The sequence below is a fragment of the Microtus ochrogaster genome, chromosome 22, assembly GCF_000317375.1.
Source record: "Microtus ochrogaster isolate Prairie Vole_2 chromosome 22, MicOch1.0, whole genome shotgun sequence".
Taxonomy (NCBI): Eukaryota; Metazoa; Chordata; class Mammalia; order Rodentia; family Cricetidae; genus Microtus; species Microtus ochrogaster.
The window spans coordinates 25,926,826-25,949,425 of record NC_022023.1 but is presented as its reverse complement, the minus strand read 5'-3'; the positions used below and the strand labels follow the sequence as shown (position 1 = coordinate 25,949,425).

At 45.3% G+C, this 22,600-nt stretch overlaps 1 protein-coding gene across 1 annotated transcript in view; it reads left to right on the top strand.

Annotated features, from left to right (window-relative positions):
* The window catches only part of Adamts17 (ADAM metallopeptidase with thrombospondin type 1 motif 17), a 302,714-nt gene that overhangs the window by 211,360 nt on the left and 68,754 nt on the right, over positions 1 to 22,600 (top strand). The window contains exons 16-17 of the mRNA XM_005357779.2: positions 11,145 to 11,225; positions 19,162 to 19,319. Coding sequence (XP_005357836.1) covers positions 11,145 to 11,225; positions 19,162 to 19,319 — 239 coding nt within the window. The remainder of the gene's footprint in view (positions 1 to 11,144; positions 11,226 to 19,161; positions 19,320 to 22,600) is intronic.

The window sequence follows — 22,600 nt, the reverse complement described above, 5'->3', positions numbered from 1 at the left end:
TGTTGTTCCAGAGAGAAATGGAAGGAGCTACCACTAGAGTGAGTTCATTTCGGGAGGCTGTGCCCTCTGGGACTACATTGTCTCGAACAAAACACACTAGACACCCAACTCTGCCCATATTTAAATCACAATTGGCTGACATTAAACTAACTGAAAGAGTACGGCCACATTTCAGGTTTCCCGTTGCCAGCAGGGCTGGCAGTTCTCAGAGAACAACCTTGTCATGAGTGTCCGTGAGTGACACAGCTGATTTCTGCTGTTTGCTTCGGTGTGTCTAATATAATTTCATCTCTGGCCATCTTGGATTTGCTTCTTGTAGTCATTGCGGTTGGGAATCAAACCTCCACAGGAGGCAAGCAGTTGCTATTTAGTACTGATTTCCATTGATAAATATAAGCATTAGCAACCTTGTTTGGGGTCATCAAGATGGCTGAGCAGGTAAAAGCACTTGCTGCCAAGCCTGATGACAGAGTTCAGTCCCACATAGGGGACAGAATTGACTGCTGACCTCCACATGTCCACTATAGCAAGCATGTGCTCATGCATACACACACACACACACACACACACACACACACACACACACACACACGATAACAACAACAGTAATAAATAGAAGCCTCATTTAAATGGAAGGTTCTGCTGTCCTTCAGTAAGCACACCTGAGTGAAGTTATGTTATTCTGCATTAAATGGGTTAAGCCCAGCCACACCCACCCCTCCCTGTTGGTCACTTCAGTAGAACACTAAAGAAGGCCTTAGCACAGCTTTTGAAGTCCTCTACCATGTGGGATGTAGCAGCTCACATGTCAGATAAGCCTGAGCTAGCACAAAAGCATTCATCTTAACCTAGGAAGATGCTCCACCCTCTTCCACAGCAGACCCTTCCCCCACCCTCCCTTCTCTACCTACCCAGTGCTGAGCTCCATCTGTGTGGTCCCCCGGAGGAGGCTGAGTTTCTGTGGCTGTGGAAGTAAGTCTCCCATGGAAGGAAAATCACATGGGGAGCTTCTTTGGGGGTAACTGTCTCACCAGGACTTTGAGCTTCTAACTGCTGGCATGCCGACCCCCTGACAAACCTTCAGAGTTAGGCAAGCAAACATTAGCTTTATCTACCTGTGAGCTTGTCTGAGCAGCTGCCAGATGTTGTACTTTAATTTTAAAGCACAAGGCAGGGTGTTTGCTTTGTTTTGATTTTTAACTCTTCACCACTGGAGTCTGTGAGCGTAAGATCACATCAGCGTGGGTTGGTTTACTGAAAATCTGTGCAATGTTCAGTCACATGTCATTATTGGCTGCATAGGATTTGATATTCTAAATTGTATAAACATAGAATGCTGACAATGGGTCAGCTGCACATTGCCCCCAACCCAGAGAACATTTATTTGGTATGTATACATTTCAATATTAAACATTTGGACATCACAGGTAACCATGGCCATGTTGGTCACAATCGAGGTGGGGCACCTAGCCAGGGCCTGCATATAGATCAGTTATAAAAGCTGATATAGAAAGTAATTGACAGCCAGAGTATGGAAAAGAACCTTCCGGCTGAAGGTGAAGCCATATATTTGAATGAGACTCAGCAGAGAACTTCTATGAAAGTCCCAGGCCATGTGACATCTCGGTGACCCCAGTCAAGTGGATTTGCTAATCTTGTTGGTGCAGATAGGAAGGTAACTTTCATCTGTGCCCAGCTCTGAGGGAAGACGATGGGAGGAATGCCTTATCATCCTTCAGGGTGAGTATCAAAGAGAAACGCCATACGGACAGATAAACCAACATCAAACCCAGGAATTTTGCCAGGTCCTGCACGAAGGCCTGACCCCGGCCTGAACTCTCCCATGTCTGCTTACAAAAGCCCCTGAGCTGAGAATCCAGAGTAAGTGTACACAGTGCCCTTGATAAGCCGGAAGCCTATGATGGAAGAACTCAATGCATCGCCTGGGGAACTGGTTTCCTAAGTGTAGAATGCTTGCTGCCCCAACCCGTCCCCTCCCAGTCATGAACAGACAAGGCCTTTTAGCTAGTCATAGGTTTAAAAGAAAATCAACTCAAACCGACTCAAGACTTCAGCTGGACTGAAGTGGCTGGGGTATTTGAGTTTAGTGGGTTGAACTTTTCTGCTACGAGGCTCTTCCTTCTTGCATTAGCTTGCCTTTTAATAGTTGCCATCTTTATTCCATCCTGCTCTTTGGAACTGGAAAAGGGGCTGGTTCCCATGGACATCCAGTATGCAGCTAGCTCAAGGTTCCCACTGAGGCCAGACCAGAATGACTGATGGGTTGTGAATCCCTTTGCACTTTGTTCTTGAAGAGACAGTAGGTTCCTAGCAGAGGTGAATATGGACAGATACACATCGCGGTGTGTCCTCAGGAATTAGCATTTGAGCCACTGCCACATCTGAGCGCTATGCTCCATCTCTACAGCTGGGGAATGGCTGTTCCATGGGAAAGTTCATGGCTATCTGATGACTCTAAGGCTTAGTTCCACTGTGATTGAGAAGAACAGAACCAGTCACTAAAATGTGCACAAACCAACTGCAACCTTTTTCTTTTTCTCAGTCAAGAACAACCTTTGTATGAAGGTGTCCACATGTGTGATGGCAAAGGCGATTCCCAAGTGTTTCTCATGTAAGATGTTGGACTATATCGCATGGTCCTGAAGGTGACATGCTTGGTGTGGGGCTCTCGCTTACATGCCTGAATGTTTTCTGAATAGAGTTAGCGAGAATGAGCCATGAATGAAGCCATGGGTAAAACAAAGGCCAATGACTATATATATGACACATACCAACAGTGAAAAACTAAAATAAAACCAATATTAAAGACAAAGAACCATGGATTGAGAGCTAGACAAAAACATTAGAGTGCCATGGGTAGCTTTGTATTCTTATCAAACCACATTTGTTACCTTATCAAGAAATGCTAAGACAGAGAAGTCTTGATTGGTGCCTCCCTCATAAGGAAATGCCCATATCTCCCTATCACTGGATTTTCCTATTGACAGAGGGGATCTTGATTCCTTCCTGATGGAGATAAAGGCAGTGGCCTTGATCTAACCTGACTGTACTGACCACACATTCCAAGGGTCAGGTAAAACTTGGTTTATACTCCTGGGCTTTTTCAGTGCAAAGAGATCTTTTCAGCCATAGTCAAGAACCACCTTCACCAACAAACAGCAACACAGGTGGGCCCAGTTCACAATATTTCAACCACAGTTTTCAGCTTCATGGTACTGAGGGATTGTGGACCTCATTCTGCAGTAGGCTTGCAGTTTGTAGTATAATCCTCTCCCATGGTGTTGTGGCAACCAGGCACTGTGCCCCACAAGATCACAGTGAGCACAAGCTATGCTACCCAGTGTGCTGAGCTGGGACCATCTCTACATTAGGTGTTGGGCATGCACTTGTGGCTTAAGATATTCTCCACTTACAATTGATGTTTCAGGATGTGGCCCATTGTAAGTTGAAATGAGTCTGAATTCTCATAAACAATTTTTGTCAATAGTGAAAAGCAGAAACTTAGCAAAATCCTTTCTGGACATCTTATGATTTGTTTAACAAACTAAAATCTCTTTGTTTTCCCATTGATTTGATAGAAAAGGATTAACCTCTGTTCTAACATCTTGGTAATGTTTTCCCTGTTGATACTGCTTAACCACAAAACTATAAACCCGAATCTTCTAGAAGGAAAGATATTTGGAAAGTTCAGGTAAACATAATTGCCAGAGAACAAGCCCATAGCCTGACAATATTAACTTATAAGAGTCAAGACAGACCTGAGGTCACCATTCCTAGGACTGTTGCTTGAGGCAAAAATGGTGTGTGTCCTAGAATAATGGCAAAGGCTTGCTTCCCCCATGGCTTCTTCACGAAACCAAACTGCTTCCCTCTAACCAATTCCTCTTGCTTGGTGACTGACACTGAAATGGAAAATTACTCTTAAGGCAAAGCCTTGCTCCTTGGCCTAAAATGTGAATCAATCTTCTGTACACTCAGAGTGATTACATTCCCTGTGATAATCTGTGACTAAGTCTTGGGACATCTGACCTGAGGAACAAGATGCCCTGGGACTTGGTGTTGGCATTCTTTCCCTTTCTGGTCACGATTCCTACCACCTAGTGCAGGCTTTGAGGTCTGGGTCAGAGCTGCCGAAGAACAGCGAGAGGCCAAGGCCTGCCTTTCACTTCAAGGTCTTTCTCTTTATCGGTTCCTTCTGTATCAAAACCAGAGAAACTGAGCGGGCATGTGGTTCATACCTTTAGTCCTAGCACTCAGGAGGCATAGGCAGGCGGATCACTATGATTTCCATGAGTTCAAGGCCAGGTGGATGGATGGATGGATGGATAGATAGATAGATAGATAGATAGATAGATAGATAGATGGATGGATGGATGGATGGATGGATGGATGGATGGATGGATGGATAGATAGATAGATAGATAGATAGATAGATAGATAGATAGATAGATAGATAGATAGATAGATAGATAGATGAAAGAACAGAGAAAATAGTAATAGAAAGGAAGGCTAGCAGAGCCCGCGTACCACTTCCTTGGCTCAGTTTGCACATCTGCCCTGAGCTTGCCACTGTGGACGAGCATCTCTTCCCAGGAGAGACACAGAAAGAGACAGAAAGCAGATGCCCTTTCAGTGTTGGAACTTTTGCCAAAATTAGATTTAAAAATAGCATGGTGACCATGCCTGGCTGCAAATGTTTCTCACTCTGGAATTCAGGGCATCAACTAATCAAGACCTAGGCAGCTCCACACATTGCCCCAGATGCTGCAGGCTCAGCATGTTGATATCAAGCTGTTAGTCACACACACACACACACACACACACACACACAAAGACCCCACCCCTTGGCAACTGCTCCCTCCTCCCCCCACCCCTAGAACACAGCTCAGTTGCACAAGCTCATCATGTTGCCAAGTGTGCGGCTTCTGGTTTAAATGGAAATTCTGCAAAACATTTTAATCACTTTGACCCTGAATAGTTTTGTCTTTGACACTTCACTATTATGTATGCCCAGAATCCAGTAATTCTTCAAATTCCCCAGAAGGAACAAAGAAATATCTGGGTCATAAAATCTAGTGCAATCTCCAAGGGGTATAGTGGTGGGGGGGGAGTGGTTTGGTGGTGGTGGCAGTGGTAGTGGTTAATTGTAGCCTTTTTTTTTTTTTAGATAGGAAGCATTCTTAGAGAAAACCAATTAGCCACGCTTCTAGATTTCTCTCCTACTCCAACCCTAGGCTACTCCTGATCTAATTCTCTAATTCTGTATTAATATATTTGCCTATAACATTTCTTAACTACAGTCATGAACAGGGGGTGTGGCCTCTTTTACTTAGCATCCTGTTTTCAAAGTTCATCTTTGTTGTAACACACAGTGACATTTCTTCTTTTATGGTCAAATACTGCTGCATTTTTTTTTTTTTTTGGCTAGGCCACATTTGCAATCTTTTGCAAAGAAGGGACCACTTGTTGGCTCCTGACCGCTTAGCCGCCCCCTCCCAAAATAATCACACAGAAACTGTATTAATTAAATCATTGCTTGGCCCATTAGCTCTAGCTTCTTATTGGTTAACTCTTACATATTAATTAAACCCATTTTCTATTAATCTGTGTATCAGCACATAGCGGTGACTTACTGACTAAAGTTCTGTCTGTTGTGGCTTCTCTCTGACTCTGCCCTTCCTTCTCCCAGCATTCATTTTAGTTTTCCCTGCCTACCTTTATTCCTTTGCCCTATCAGGCCAAGCCAGTTTTCTTTATTAATTAACCAATTGTATTCACAGCATACAAAGGGAAATTCCACATCAGCAATCCATTCATCAGGTTTGAGATTTTGTTTTATTTTGTATTGTTGGTTTTGGTTTTGCTACCACAAATAACACTGGTATCAGACTTTGTATTCAAGTTTTACACAAACACGTTTTAATTTTCTTTGTGAGTGATATGTTCCTAGGGATAGAACTGGGTCACAGGAAAATTCTGGGTGATTCACTCTTTGAGAAACTACCAAACTTTCCCAAAGTGGCTGAGATGCCTTGCATTCTGCTGAGCAGAGACTTTGGGTTCTGCTCTCTCTGTTTGCTCGCCAGCGTTCCCTGTGTTGTCCTTTGATGCAGCAGTCATAGTGTCTGTGATGTGGTACCCCATCATTCTCTGGATCTGCGCTGCCTTAGTGACTCATACACGTGGCAGATTTTCATGAACATCTATAATGGCCATGTCTGTATCATTTTTCAAGAAAGGCCTGTTGAAATCTTTGCCCATTTAAAGCAGGGATGTTTGTTTCTTTGTTCAGTTGTGTTGTTTATTCTGAATGCAGATTCTTGATGAGATAAATGACTCACAACTATTTACCCAGGCATTATGAACTGCCTTGTCACTGTCCATGATGGACAATGGTAAGCTTTTAAACTTTGATAGACTCCAAGATTTGTTTAACTTCTCTTTGTATTCAGAATTTTATAGTTTTACCTCTTACATTTAGGTCTGTGATCTCCTTTTGGTTAGTTGGGTTTCGTGGGGAAGGTATGGTCTGAGACAGAAAATAGGCAATCATCCAATACAGTTTGCTGAAGACTATTCTTCCCTCCATTGAATATTCTTGGCATCTTTGCTTTAAATAAGCAGCAAATAATTTATTTTTGGACTCCCAGCCATATTCCATTGATAGAATTATCTGTCCTCATGCCAGTACCACATTCTTTTTATTAATGTAGTTCGTCGAAACGTTTGGGAATCAGAAACTGTGAGTTTTCCGATTTCATTTGAAACATTGTTTGGACTATTGTGAATCCCTTGCATTTCCACATGAATCCTAAAATCAATTTGTCATGCTTGGCAAAATAAAATCTTTGGGGGATTTTGAGAGTTATTACTTTAAATCTACAGATCATTTGGTATCTTCCCTTCCTGTTAAGTCTTGTATTGCTGTGGATGGAACTCACTGGTAGTCTACTTGCCTAGAGTACGCAAAGTCCTAGATCAAGTCCCAGCCCCACTCCACCCCCCCCAAAAAGAAATCCTCTCATCCATGAACATAGGCTATCTTTTAATTGCTTAGATCTTCCCTAATATGTCTTAACAATGTGTTGTAGCTTTCAGTGTAGAAGACTTAGAGATCTTGTCTTAAATTTATTCTGAAATGTTTTATTGTTTTTGGACGAGGCTTAAGCGATTTCTCAGCTGTTCTTTCCTAGTGTGCCTGATTTTTATAGTTAGTCCCACATCTTCCAACTCACTGAGCCTCTTCCAATAGTTACTTTAGTTTATTCTTGGGACTTGTTGTGCATACAATGTTAGCATCTGCAAATGGACACAATCTTACCTTCTTTGCTCCTATTTTTGTCTTTCATTTATTTATATGTTTACTTGTTTATTTTTGACTAATTGCCTAAGATCCTCCAATACACTGTTGAATAGAAAAGGCAAATAAGATAAGTTTTTTTTTAAATCCCTGATCCTAAACGGGGGAAAAAAAATCATTCAGTATTTTGAAATTAGTTATGCTGTGAGGTTTTTTTTTTTTTGTCATGCTGAGGATAGTCCCTTTCTACTCCTAGTTGAATTTTCTAACTATTCTCTTTGTTTCTATTGAGATATTATGTAGGTTTTATCTTTTATTAATATGGGTGATTATCTTGCATTTCTGAGGTAAGCCAATTTCATGATAGTATACAATTCTTTTTAGATGTTGCTCAACTGAGTTTGCTGATATCTTGTTGAAGTTTTATGCATATATTTATACATGACATAACACTGTCTTTAATGCTATTTTATACCAGTATAAATCCCTATAACCAAGGAAATAGTTCCATCAACTATTTAGCAATTTAAACAAAACATGAAGCAAAACTGTATACAGTAATGCATATAATTTTAAAGAAAGATCATGTTTTTAAAATAGCAAATATTTATATTGTAGTATAATATGATATTGAATTATAAAGCTACTCCTAACATTCATGTACAATGTAGACAAATATAAATATTATACATATTTATATTTATGCAGATATATGTGCAATAACATATGTAAGTGACCATATATCAAACTGATAAAGGTGTTTCAAATAAGAAAGATAAATGGGATAAAGTATACTTAAGATTCAATTTTTCATAAAAATTTTGCAGTCTTATGCATTTTTGTTTAATCATAAAGATGACTTCACTGGTATGTGTAAACCTATGTTCTAACAAATTACACTATAAGCCCGGAGAAGTTCCTGTCCCCTGTCTCACCGCCCCTCACAGCCTCACAGACCTGTCCACACAAGTAGCTAGTGCAATTAGAACTGTGTCATATATAATCTCCCAGTAACTTTCCAGAGAAGCATCATGGGCCCTGTGCTAGTGCAATGGGTAGTCTTCACTGTCCACTTGCTTGGATCAAGAACTGCTTAAGAAAACAGTAGAACACAAGTTGGAGTAATCACAGGGTAGGGACTGGGGGGGGGTGGTGCTCCTCCCTGATGTCTGGATCTATTGCTTCGTGGATTTATAACATAGTGGCACTAACTGGAGGATTCATAATATGGTGGCCCTAATTGGAGGTGCTAAAAGAAAGACAGGCCTCTGAGTGTGTCCCTGTGGCTGAATCTTTTTTGTTTTGTTGGTTTGAGGAACAAGCTCACACTGTGTAGCCTTGGTTGGCCTGGAACTCACTATGTAGACCAGCCTATCCTTGAACCCACAGAGATCTGCCTACCTCTGCCTCCTGAGTGTGGCATTAAAGGTGTGTGCTACCATGTGCAGTCTGGAGCTATATCTTTTCCCTGACCTGCTGTGGTTATATTACATTAAATATATGTTATATATAAAATACTTTGTTTCCTTTATTTAATTCCATGTAAATAACCTTACCTTCACATACGATAATGCAGAACAGTGTGCCTATTCCTGTTGCAATCAACAAATAACTAAGTAAAGACAAATCACATTTAGCATTCATGTGACTCTTTTCCATTTGAAAAGTTATTTCAAATGCCTTGAGAATAAGGTGCTGTCATGTGTGAGGCAGGGGAGTTCTTTTTTTTATCCTAGAGATTGAACAGCTTGTGTTATGAAGAGACAGTGACATCAATCCATTGCTTTGAATGTATCTATTGAGATCGTGGTGTTGTTTTTCTCCCCAACAACGTAAGACCTTGGAGCAATCAAACAGTATTTAAATTTTCTATGGTTTAGAGCAATGGTCTCAACCTTCCTGATGCTGAGACCCTTTAATACAGCTCTTCATGGTGTGGTGACCCCAACTATAAAATTATTTTTATTGCTACTTTATAACTGTAATTTTGCTACCTTTATAAATCCTAATGCAAATATTTTTGGACCTAGAGGTTTGCCAAAGGGGTCACAACTTACAGGTTGAGAACCACTGCTTTAGATGAAGTATGGGTTTGTACCATGCAAATTGATGTTCTTATCACTTCATGTGCATGACGCTTGTTTAACTCTACATGAATATTTGTGCAGTGTATGTATTTTAAATTCTCCTTGTACCTTGCAAGAATGTATAGCATCAGAATAACAGAAGTGTGTGTATGTGTGTGTGTGTGTGTGTGTGTGTGTGTGTGCCTTTAAATGCACTAAGACAAGTTGAAAAGCCTGATAAAGCATTGAAATATTTTTATAGTGTTTTTAGGTTGATTAGGTTGCTTCAGTTATTTAACACTATTTTATAATGAAAGGGCAAGGGCAAGCCTTCATGTAGCTGGACCTAGAAATCCCTAAGTGTGTTTTTACGTGTAAGTCCCTCTGTTGTTTCCATGTTCCCACATGAGGGTCATGTAAATGCAGACCCCGGCGTCAAACCTAAACATAGGTGTAAATGACTACCAGCCTGCTCTCTAGAGTCCCCAAACCACACTGGGCCACTTACTGGCTCAGTTTTCTCAGTAAAGCTGGCATTCCCTGACTCGCTCCCTGACAGCTGCCAGGTGTTTCCATCCTGAGTGGTTACTAACTACCCACATCCGAGCACCATGAGCGACACAGTGTGCACAGTCCCACTCGAGAAATACTCAAGGAAGCAGTGTGTGCCATGACAGTCACAGAAATCCTCTCCAGGGCAGTGGAGGCAGGAGGCGGTGCACGGCAAGGGAAGGTGGTGGCTCCGTTGTAGGATGAGTGGCTTGGCTTTTTGTTATGCTCCTAGGGATGTTCAGAGGAAAGCCAAACTGTGACAGAGCATGAAGGAACCCCTGACGGAGGCGGGGCCAGAGCACTCCTTACGTGTGTGCCATGTTAATTCCAGGCAGTCCTAACAAGTACCACTGCCTAGGTGGCAGAAACCATGAAATTGTGGTTCTTCGCCCGGAGGCAGGAAGTCTGAGATGAAGGTGTGGGCAGGGTTGGTCTGGTCTCCTCTGGCTTTTGGTGGCGGTTTGGTATGTAGACGCTTCACTGACATCTCCACCTTCATGTTCTCCAGGCGATTGCCTGGACCGTCCCTGTGTGCAATGCCCTTCTTCTTCAAAGGTATTTCGGGCTGGTGAGATGGCTCAGCAGATAAGGGTGCTCGCCACCAAGCTTGAAGGCCTGTGCTTGATCCCTAGACCCCACATGGTGGAAAGAAAGAACTGACTTTCCTAAGTCACCCCTGACAGCTACATATACGGTGTGGCACACGTACCCCTCCCAGACATACAATAAACAAACAAGTAAATCTAATTTTAATAAAAAGGAGTCCTGTCATATTGGATTAAGGTCCTCCTGACTCCAGTACGACATTGTATTAGCTAAATACATACGCAACCCTCCTGTTTCCAAACAACAGCACACTGGAACATATACAAATCCCTACATATTTCTACAGGGTTGGATTCCATCCTGACTTGTGTTCATTGCCCTCTGTAGAGCGACTGGGTTCTGGGGTTTAAAAATATGTGCTCAAGAGAGGGAATTGCAACTCAACAATGGAACATTCTAGAAACTGAATGGCCAAGAAATAGTGAACTTAGAAGAAAGAGCTCCATGTGAGTTGGTGATTGGTCTCTCAGGCAGGGTCAGCCTGCAGTCTCTGAACTCACCACAGGGGACGTGGTTGGGCAGTTTAGACGGAGGATTGTGTAGGGGCCTCTGATCCAGGACTGAGGTTTGCTTCAGTTGCATGTCATCTGTCACCACAGGTTATATTGAAGCTGCTGTCATTCCGGCCGGAGCTCGGAGGATCCGCGTGGTAGAAGACAAACCTGCTCACAGTTTCCTGGGTAAAACAGAACTCATTCACTCAAAGTTGCTGCTCTAAGAATTGATCCTTATGACTAGATTCTGGAGGCTCTGGCTCCAGTCTTCTCCCAGTGTTGGATAGCCACGCATTCCCTATTTACCTTCTCCCGGGTTAACCCTGGCATTACACCTGCGCTTTCATTGTAATACCATAAGGACTCAAAATGGACCAGACAGCCAGATCCAAGGTATGTTTGGCGCAGGTGAGGAGGGTGGAGTCAATTAGAACCATCACTTCTAGACAGGATGGAGAATGAAAATGTGGAGGAATCCATGAGGTGTTGGGGAACCATGTTTCCCAAAATGACTCCTGAAGAATCAGGTGCAGTTAGCCCAGGCAGCCTAGGTCCACTGTCTATCCCTCAGAAAGCCCCTGCAGGCTCTCTGTAGATGCCCCTTACTGAGTAAAGAGCAATGGCTCTAAGCTGAATGTCAACACAGAGCAGTAATGGCCTTCCTGAGCTCTGGGTACCTAACCTCACAGTGACTGACTCTGCTGACTTTGAGCACGTACCCCTACGTATCTCTGTAGGTTTGGATTCCATCCTGACTGGCGCTCGTTGCTGCTGCCGAGGGACCGAGTCAGTGGAACACCTCCTCCCCCACCCCCAGCTAAAAGAGGCCCTCTGAATGATTCCAGTCTTGCCATTAACCCTTTGAGAAGAGCAGCCTGGTCCTGAGCATCAGGGAGTCAGAGCACTGCGCTAACTCATGAGTGTTGGTTCCAGGGGCCTCAGGAAGAAAGCAAATGTTCCTTAGGGTTTCAGGGGCTGCTCAGCTCTTGGTCCACGAGCATAGAAATGTGGTCACCCATATCCTTTGGTCAGTCTAAGCCCCAAGATCCTTGTTTGGGTTAAATTTCAAACTAGATATGACTGATCTCCTATTCAGGGTCCCTTCTCTCGGCCTGTGTTGCAAGGTACTGGGGAGGGGCGTATAATTTTTCAGTATTTGGGGTAACTCAAAATTGCCCATGAAACCTTTTAGTCTGCACTTTTAACACACAAAAAGAAGCTGTGTCTTAGACCACATTCCTGACCTTTTAGATTATACAGAAGTATCCGCGCCTTTCTTAGAAATGGTCACAACTTGACTTGATTCTAACGAGACCGTCACAGAAAAAAAAATCTCTAGCAGGTGCATGTTAATCAAGACCATGGTTCTGTCATGTAGAGCTTGGTGTCATGTAGACAGTGGTGCTATTATATAGCCTTCGGTGACAGTGCTGTACGTGCTGAGGAGGAGAACTGCCTTGTAAGCGGAGGCTGCTCTTTCATTTCCTGTCACCCAGACCTCAAAAGTCACACAGAAACTATATTACTCACAACACTGTTTGGCCTATTAGCTCAGGCTTCTTATTAACTAACTCTTGCATCTTAAATTAACCCATTTCTATTCATCTGTGCATCATCACGAGGGTGTGACTTAACCTGGTAAGGTTCTGTTCTGGCATCTTTCTCCTTAGGCAGCTACGTGGCATCTCTTGGCTCTGCCTACTCTCTCATTTAACTCTTCCAGCCTGGCTACATTCTGCCATGCTATAGGCCGAAGCAGCTTCTTTATTAACCAATGATAATAAAACATTCATAGCATTCAGAGGAGAATCCCATATCGCTGCCAAAAACTGGCCATTTCTAGAGCGGCAATCTTTTCTACTTTCCCAGAGATTCCACCCCTCTCTGTTCACTTGGGGAAACTGGGTCAGCTTCCACAGTATCAGAAGTTTTGCAACTTAGTGTCACCCTCAAATTTACCTTTCCCAAATAGTGCTCTTGGTAGGAAGGTACCATTTTGGCAACCATGTTTCTACATCTTACAAAAGTATAAACCCAGTGGTCTAAGAGTTGGCCCAGCTCTGAGAACCCCACAACAGTTCTTCCATAAAGCAAAAACAGGTGCTCAGCGGGTGGTCCCTGGGCTCCTAAGATGCCCCAGCACCCACCCTGCCTGGCCCATCTCCCTGTGCCTGGATGAAATGATAAGGCTCCCTCCATTTCTGCTTTTCTGTGGAGTATAAATATGGCAGAGGACATATCAGAATCAATAAATTTTCAATATCTAAGCCCTTTAATATAAAGGAACTCTTCCCTAGAACCCACATTGAGGTCAAGAAAAAAAAAAAACTGGCGGCTGCTGCTGGGGCAGGGGCCTTGCTGTCACTGTTGGTCCTGTCAGCTCTACTGTGGAAACCTAAAGACCACATATGTAAAGGAGAGTAGTAACATCCATGTTTGTGGTTCCTAGTCATTGTGCTTTAGAGACCTGACCTCCACACCCCAAAATACCGCAGAGTATTGCTGTGCTAGATTCATAGATAGCAAGCAAAAGCCCCCCACTTGTGTGCCCAGTTCCTCACTCCATCTGAATATACCAGTCTGCAGCCTCTCAGAACTGCCCATGGAGCCCATTGGGACCAGAAATTGACTGATGGGGATATTTCACTGTGTGCACTGCAGAGAAGCTAATCTGTATCCCAAGAAGATTGATTTAAATGTCTGTATGACTTGGCTCCCAGAAGCAATGTTGTGCCTCCATGGGGGCTTGGAGCCAGCCTTGGTCCCCTTATCTTACCCCAAATTCATAATTCCAGTATTCCAAGCGCTGGACAGGAGCGAGCCTGAAGGTGGTCCACGCTCGCTCGTTATGTTTCTAGAGTCAGCTCCAGCGGGCCGTGTTTCCACTCAGGGCTGGGAACTTTGCAAGTCAACCCAGTGTAATTCTGAATTACTCTCACATTTGCTGGGAGCAGTTCCTGAAGAATTTCACAACTCCCTCCCACCTTCAGCCCATGCTGGCTGGCTGGCTTTCTGCTCAAAACCACCTGGAACAGGAAATGCCTCCACAGTTTGTATCCATGGCTAAGAACAGAGCTGGCTGGACTCCTAGTGGAAATTAAAGAAAAAAGAAAAAAGAAAAACTGACACAGCGCCAGGAACAGAAGTGGGTTGACTGTGGGTCAGGTCTTCCAGTTGACTGCGCAGGGGGAGAGCTGCAAAGAACCCAATGGCCCTCTGCACCCCCTGAGCCAGCCCTGACAAGGAATGACTCTCCTTGCTCCTTGGAACCCTTGCTGTCATCTTTCATGGTACCTAGAAGTCCAAGATGGTAGAAGAATATCTACCTGGAGAAGGGTCTGAGCTGAAAATGATTGGATGTTCAGCATGCGACCTTATTATATTCTGGACCACGCAGAGATCTTGTTCGGCCGTAGTGACCAAATAAAAAGGTACATCTGTCCCCGTGGTACCCTGCAAAAAGTCTGTCCAACAATTGAAAGTATAGAAGCAACGCCCACAAAGTGTGGACCCTTGTTTTTGAATTGTGGCTTAAAGCATTCTGCCTATAGTCCAGGCAGAAGCAGGTAGAGGAATCTCCTCAACAAACCAGAACCTCAGACCTTTCTCATGGGAAAGGTCCAGTCAGACCACTGGAGGATCCCACTTCCTCGGCTGTAAGTCTGAGCATGTGTGGTTGTTTGGATCACCTTGTTGGGTCCTCACTGAGTCCCCAGATCCTTGTGTTGACTGCAGACTGATTTGGTCTTGATATGCTTACAGACAAAGAGGGTTTGATGCCTGGGAGCTGAGGGGATTGCAGCTTCATTAAGAAAATGGGTTTACTGTATATACTGACCTTAGGACAAGCTCCTGAGTAGAGCTTTTCCACAAACCCTGCTCAGGTCCACTCACAAGAGGTCACAGAATCACTAGACTCCACATGGAAGCTACCTGTGCATTCTCAACAATGACCTTGATGTCCTGAAACACCCCAAGACTGAAGTTTCACCTTTTGAAAGGCATGTCAAGTGCTAAATTCTGGTTTTTATTTTCTGCATGGAACATGGGATCTTAGAAATCTGTATCTTGCTTGGTGCCTCCCACCCAAGTCAAAAAGGTTAAAAACTGTCCTCATGTCCCCAGAAGCTCTTGTTTCAAGTTCTGCCTGCACTAAGAAGTCACAGCAGGAAATATGAACACCCCTATTATGTGCACCCTGTTCAGATGGGCAGAGGGCTCTGCAGCCAGGGCCTCTTTTGGCTCCACCTCCGCCCTCCCCATCAGTAGCTGCTTCTAGTGTGGTTCCCTGGGACTCAGCAGCTAACTATAGTGACAGTCCCCCAGCCCTTCCCTCCCAGATGTTGGACTTTGAGCATAGGCCAGGGAGATGTTGGGTTCAAAGCTGGTAGGAAAGAGTCACCTATGCAGGAGGTTACTGCAGGATGGTAACAGTGGCTCAGCAGCAAGAGCTCGGCCTGCTGCATCTCTGGACTGTGGAGTTTGTGTTTGTAAAGACCTAGGATGGCTCTGAAGTACCCATAAGAGTATTTTTTTTTCTTCCTCTGGCTGTGTTGCCTTTGCCTTGGCTAGTAATTTAACAGGTTGGCCTCCTAAAGACACACGTGACAAACAAATCCAGGCCCCAGTCACTGAGCTTCTGGGCTTCAGCTCCAGGTGCTGCTGAATCTAGGAGTTCAGGTGATGTGACAGGAAACGGTGCAGGCCTTCACAACACTCCTGTCCTCTTTCCAGGGTTTCCCATGTGGCGACAGATCGGGCTGATGTCTTTAGACAGTGCCTAAGAAGAAAAATAGCCAAAGCCCAGAACTGGACATAGTCTCACATGAGTAGAGGGAAAATATCCTCAAGAGAAGCTGACTGGGGTTGTTGGGGGAATTCCTTAAAGATGGAGAAGCAAAAAATAGGTTAGACAGCAAGTACATTAGACAGTCAAGATGGCCACCTTGCCAGAAAATGCCTCTGTCATGGAGCAGATGAAGCTGTGTTGTATCTCTTTGTTACCTATCTGTCCTCCAAACTGTGAGTTCCCTGAGAACAGCAGCGCTCTATCTTAAGCCTTCTACCAGAAAACTGTCCGAATAGAGGAGGAGATGGACAGGGGCCCCCAAGCTGTCCCATGGACATCCTCAACTCCTTCTTTGTTCGAGGACTCTTTCCCCTCATCTTTCCGTTCTGGAACTTCCCACCAGCCCACAGTGATCCCTCCAGTCAAGGATATATGAGCACGTGCAAGAGGTGACTTCCCAAACCTCCAGTGGAGCTGAAAGATGACAAAAGTCCCTGTCACTGTCACCTGGAGATACTACGTCAAGTGTGTGAGGCTCGGTCTGCTGGGCTCGGGTCTCATTGCTACAGCTTCATAGCTGAGTGTCTTTGGGCAAGTTCTTTAACCTCACCATGCTTCCTTTTTCTTCGTCTGGTGTGTGAGGAGAGTAATCCCAAGAGTCCTTGGGAAGATTAGTGGGTAAGAGTGCATGAAGGGGTGCTTCTTAAATAGTGGTCTGCAAGAGCTGATGTTGGAAGAGAAAAACTGGGGGACCTATGATCTCACCTCATTTTTAGGAGCCAGAAAGTCTCCATCAGATTCATCTGTTCCGAGGAGCAGAGTGTTCTCTTCCCTGACCCCCACCTGGAGTCCCTATATGCAGCCTCCCTGGGATATGCTTCCCACCAATATGTCACCACGTTGGACAGTGCCCTGCCTGCACTGGCTGTTGCACAGTCAAAATGCCCCAAGCTGGCTCCCCCGCTGCAATTTCTGGGACTGTAGCATCACGCAGACCAGGGAGCCAAGATTGGACTTGCCCCGTGTTCTGCAGCCACCTGTCTGAGCAGACCTCACCCTCGGGCTTCTGACCCAGCATGGCGACAGCTTCAGCTTCCAGGGACCCCTTTGAGTCTCCATAACCAAAGCTGGTGTTCAGTATGTTGTTTAATTGCTAGTCTGAACAGGCAGATAATGGGACGTGGAAGGGTCTTGGAAGTCATTGGCTATAAACTGGGGCTCCAAAGTGACGTGGAGAAGTCAGGGGCATTAGGACTCTATCTAGTTGTGGACCAGAACGCATGAGAGTTTCATTTTGCAGAATGGCCTTAAGACTAATTGTCACCTACTAAGTACCAGATTATATCCTGATTGTTTGTTGTTTTGTGTGTTTGTTTGTTTTTCATACAGTGATCTTCTTCTCTAAATAGCAACCACAATTACAAAGGGCATCAGAACTCTACCGCAGAGGTTCTCTTAAGCAGGAAGACCCCGTGACCCAACTCTGTACTGTAGATGTGGCAGTGTACAGATGCCTTTAAGTTTTGCGTGCCTGAATGCCCAGAGCTCAGCCCTCACCCCTCCTGGCAGATGTTCATGTATAAGTGTGTAACAGAATATTATCGCTTTCCCAATTTGGGGATGTCAGATCCTTGGAGGATACTGGAGGTTCTTTGCTGTCCCCGAGGCCCAGGGAACTAACAGTAAAATGGACGGATGTTTACATTTTTTTCATGGCCATTTAACGTTCCATTTTGTGCACATATTCTACGTTTACTTTATCTGTTCATCTTATCAGTTGGCATCTAGATTGATTCTGCGCTCTGCCTGCTGTGGGTATTGCTGTAGCACATCTCTGCATGGTACTGATTTCATTTCCTGTGGATATTTACCGCAAGTGGGGAGGCCAGATAGATCCTGGGCTGGCTCCATGCCTCTCCTGTGGATTTGCCATAATAGCCAGAGACACGAGCATTCCCAGCTACACGGTGCGGGATTTACCCCTTGTCCTTGCCACCGTTTGCTAATTCTTATTCTATCCCTGGACACATGCTGACAAGGGTAAGTGCTTTGCATCTCCCCAGTGAGAGTGAGGAATTTGGGTTAGAGGGATTGTTTTGTTTGGGTTTGATTTGGTTCGAGGTTATTTTTTTTTTTTAACACTCGTAAGGTATTTACATTTCATTCTTAAAGAAGGATCAAGTCGAGCAGAATGGTTGACACCTAAAGCCAAGAAATGCAGTGAATTCCAGGCCATCCTGGGCTACGGTGTAAAAGCCTGTCTGAAATGGGGGGAGGCAGCTGGAGAGATAGCACGGGGGTTAAAGTACTCACCGTTCTTGGAGAAGACCCTGGTTCAACTCCTGCTTCCCACACAGTGCCTCACAACTGGCCATGACTTCATTCCTGGCCATCCGGTGGTCTCTTCTTGGTCTCTTTGGGCTCTACCTCCAGGTGGTGCACATGAACTCATTCAGGAACACGCACACATGTGCATAGAAATAGAAAAGTAAATAAAGCTTTTTAAAGCTCCTGGGGATTGGTACAGAGCTTGCCTGGAACACAGGAAGCCCTGGGTTCAATCCCCAGCCCTGTATAAACGGGGCATGATGGTGTGCACCTGTAACCTCAGCACTGGGAGGTGTAATTGGGAAGATCGGAAGTTCAAGGTCACCCAGCTACATAGGGGTTTGAGCAGAACTGGGTTAGAGATGATGTTGGTCACTTGGCCATCTTTAACCTGTCCTTGGCAGCGCAGAGGGTGGAACTGTAGGAGACTGTGATGTACAGAAAACCAGACAGAGAAAGACAAGTCCTGTGTGTTTTCTTTCACACGTGGAATGTGGAATAGTGGTTATTGATATATGTAATAGACACATAACCAACTCTCATACTGAACCCCAAAATAGTACAACTAATACTTGTTAATAGGTTTTTAATATAAAATGAATGGGTGAGGTTTGCCAAAGCTCCAAGGCGTGTTTTGTGGCCTTGAATATACCAGCGTAGAACTCTTTCATCAGGCAGGAGCCCATCTCCTGCCATAGGTTTGGACTGGGTCCTGGCATCTCCAGCCTCCAGCTTCTCCCCCAATCCCATTCCTGGAATGAGCAGTGGGATAGGCATCTGTGCTGGAAGATGTGCCATCAGCCCCACAGCTCTTTCTCCTGGCAACCAGAGAAGTTTACTGTCTGTGACCCAACCTTCTATCTATGGTGCCCAGAGAATACGGTTCTCTCACTGCCGGCTCCTGCCTGCCCTCGTGGCGGCCTCAGACTCAGGCAGGACCCCCACAATCCCTCCGAGAACAGACTAAATGGTACTGATTTTTCCAATGCTCAACTTCCTTTGCAGCTCTCAAAGACTCCAGTAAGAGATCCATCAACAGCGACTGGAAGATAGAGCTCCCAGGAGAGTTCCAGATTGCAGGTACGACCGTTCGCTATGTGAGAAGAGGCCTATGGGAGAAGTTTTCAGCCAAGGGACCCACCACAGTGCCACTGCATCTGATGGTGAGTGCTGGCCCGGGACATTGGCTTAAGCTGGCATTGTAGTAGGTTTACTAGTCTTGTTCCCAAGACCTGGGTGGAAGGCGATGCCTCTGGTTCCGAGGAGTTTGCAGGGCTCCCTGCTACCAAGGCCTTTTCGTCTTTACTGTTATTTTCATTTGTTCATTATTTGTGTATACGGATATGTGTGATGTGTTTATACAGTGTGTGTATGTGCTGAAGGAACATGTTCCTGGGGGAATGTAACTGTGCGTTCCGGCACACATGTGTGCACATGTGTGTAGATGCCAGAGGTGAGCAGCCGATGTCTTTTCTTGATTGCTGTCTGCATTTCCTCTTTGAGACAGGGCCTCTCACACAACCTGAAGTTCATCAATTTGACTAGGCTGGCTGTCCAGTGAACGTCAGCAGCTCCCTTATCTCTCTACCCACACCTGCAGTTCTGAGATTAGACGTGCTTGATGTCATGCCTGGCTTTCTTCATGGGTGCTGAGGATCCAAACTCAGCTCCTTGTGCTTCTGTGGCATATGCATTACTGACTGGAGCGTGTGTGTTACTGACTGGAGCATGCGTGTTACTGACTGGAGCATGCACGTTACTGACTGTAGCATGCACGTTACTGACTGTAGCATGCACGTTTATCATCCCTGGAGCATGCATATTAATGACTAGAGCATGCATGCAACTGTCTGTAGTGTGCATGTTACTGACTGAAGCGTGCATGTTCCTGACTGGAGCATGCTCGTTCTTGACTGAAGTATGTCTGTTACTGACTGGAACATGCATGTTACTGACTGGAGTACACATGTTGCTGACTGGAGCATGTACATTACTCACTGTAGCATGCATGTTGCTGACTGGAGCATGTATGTTACTCATTGCAGCATGCATGTTGCTAACTGGAGCATGCACGATACTCACTGGACATGCACGTTAGCAACTGGAACATGCACAATACTGACTGAGCCATCTCCCCAGCTCTTCCCCTCTCTCTTGGTTCCATTCCTACCACCTCAGGGTTCCTCCCCAGAATTTCTTTCTGGTTGCTCACTAGCAGAGCACCTAGCTTTTTCAAAAGAAGATGCTTCCAGGAAGAGATTGTGCAGTCACATGGGTGACAGCCAGGGATAGCTGGTACCATTAAGCAGACGGTCATTGTCTTACTTTAGGGTTTCCATTGAGGTGATACATGCAGCTTGGGGAGGAAAGCGTTTGTTTGACCCACCTATCCAGAGTTACACCCCACTAAAGGAAACCAAGGCAGGAATCAAACCAGGTGGGAACTGGGAGGCAGGAACTGAAGCAGAGGCCATGGAGGGGTGCTGCTTCCTGGCTTGCTCTCCGTGGCTTGCTCAGCCTGATTTTTTACAGCACCCAGGATGGCCTGCCCAGTGGTGGCCCCACCCACAACTGATTGGGTTCTTCTACATCAGTCACTAATTACAGAAATGGCTTACAACCCCATCTATGGAGACATTTTCTCAACGGAGGTTCCCTCCTCTCAAGTCGACATAAGACTAACCAGCGCAGCTGTGCTCAAAATCTGTTTTTGCAGCAGACGACAGCAAACATAGAGCTGCCCCACAGTGGGAAGCCCCTTCTGGAAGTGAACTGTGGATGCAATGTAGGTACCATGCAGACAGATCAGATTCTGCTTGTGACCAGCACTGGGGAATTAGGAAAGAATCAGATTCCATCTTCTGTTTAATCCCCGTGTGGTCTTAGGAAACCTGTATACTCGGGCTAGCCAGGATGCCAGTGTTATCTCTTATTTCCCGGGAGCTCCGTGATTGCCACTTAAAAGTGGGCTTGGTATCAAAGGCCTCCAGGGCGTCATGCCACAGCTGCCTTCTCAGGGTCTAAGCGACCCCGTGGACTATATACGACAACACCCCATTATGGATAATTTTGTGAGGGTGCTAGAGATTGAACACAGGCCTTGCGCATGCCAGGTGATGCTGGTTGATTCTGATTTCCTGAAGATCAGGGTTTGCAGCAGTTTGTGCGTGTGTCACAAAAGCACAACTTGTCCGAAGTGCCTGCCGGTCTCAGAAGTCCTAACCCTCTCTCCTCCCCACTTATCTGTGCCCCTGGAAATGAGCTAACACTCAGATTATCTGGCCACCACCTACTGCGGGTGTTGAGTGTGGCCTGATGAGGGTGCTGACCCCTTGTAGTTTCGGCGGAGCTGAAAGCCAGCCAGCTTCCATGTGGGCCGTAAACTGTCTGGGACTCTGCCAGGGATTCCATTGGAGATCATTTCTGCAAGTTGATCTCTGCGACCCAGGGACCTGTCCCAGGGCCATTTCTCCAGGATGAGACGTTTCCCAGTCAAAGCCTTTGAAACAAACGCCCACAACTATTCTGAGTTCAAAGCAAGTATTCAGAGGGGCACAGAGGGGGGCCAATGCAGAAGCATCAGCTGTTAGAGCTGGCCTTTGCTCTCTCTAACAAGCCCTGAAGTGTGCAGAGGGCTTTTCTTCACCAAAAGCTCTGATAAGCAGATGAGTCTTCAGCCCAGTGAAGCCTGTACCAGCCTCAGGCTGTTCGGACCATAACTGAAGTCAGAGAAAGCATCTCACAACCAGCTGGCTTTTCAGGCCTTATTTAATATTTCACTTTTCCTCCCTTGAAATGTGCTTTTTACTCCACTTCATATCAGGGTTCCCTTGCCTCAGCATAGAAAGCCATGGTCCCCGAACTGTGGTGCGTACATTACTTTCACAATCAGGGGTACCTACAGAGTCCTAGGGACCAGCATTTGAAAGCAACTAGACACAAAAATGCATTAATCCTACAAGGCTAAGAAACTGGTTTCATATGGAGCCTGAACTTGTCAGCCTCATTCCCACACTGAGGGGAATAAAGCTCTCTGAGGAAGACTACTCGCTTAATTTTGTTTAGTTTTTTGGAGGGCAGCGTTGTTGTGATTGTTGCTGTTTTGTTTCATTTTGGTTTTCAGCAGGAAGCACTTCTCCGAGTGCACGAGTGCAGGTCTGTTAGCTGGGGAAATAGAAAGGTATCACGTCTACTTCTAGAGCTCCTGCCCCGTCCTTTAACTAAGCCTTGCAGGCCCAGGCAGCCTGAGACAATTCCCTCCAGTCACATGACACTTCCATCCTGATCTGCCAGAGCCCAGTACACAGAGGTGGGCTGCGCACCCTGCCTGTAGCTCTCCCAGATCTTTGTGGCTAGAGATGAACTTGCTAGCCCTTTACCCCCAGGGACACTCACTGGTCTACAGCCAGGTCCCTCTCCCACAGGAAAGCCTGCTTTGTAGCAT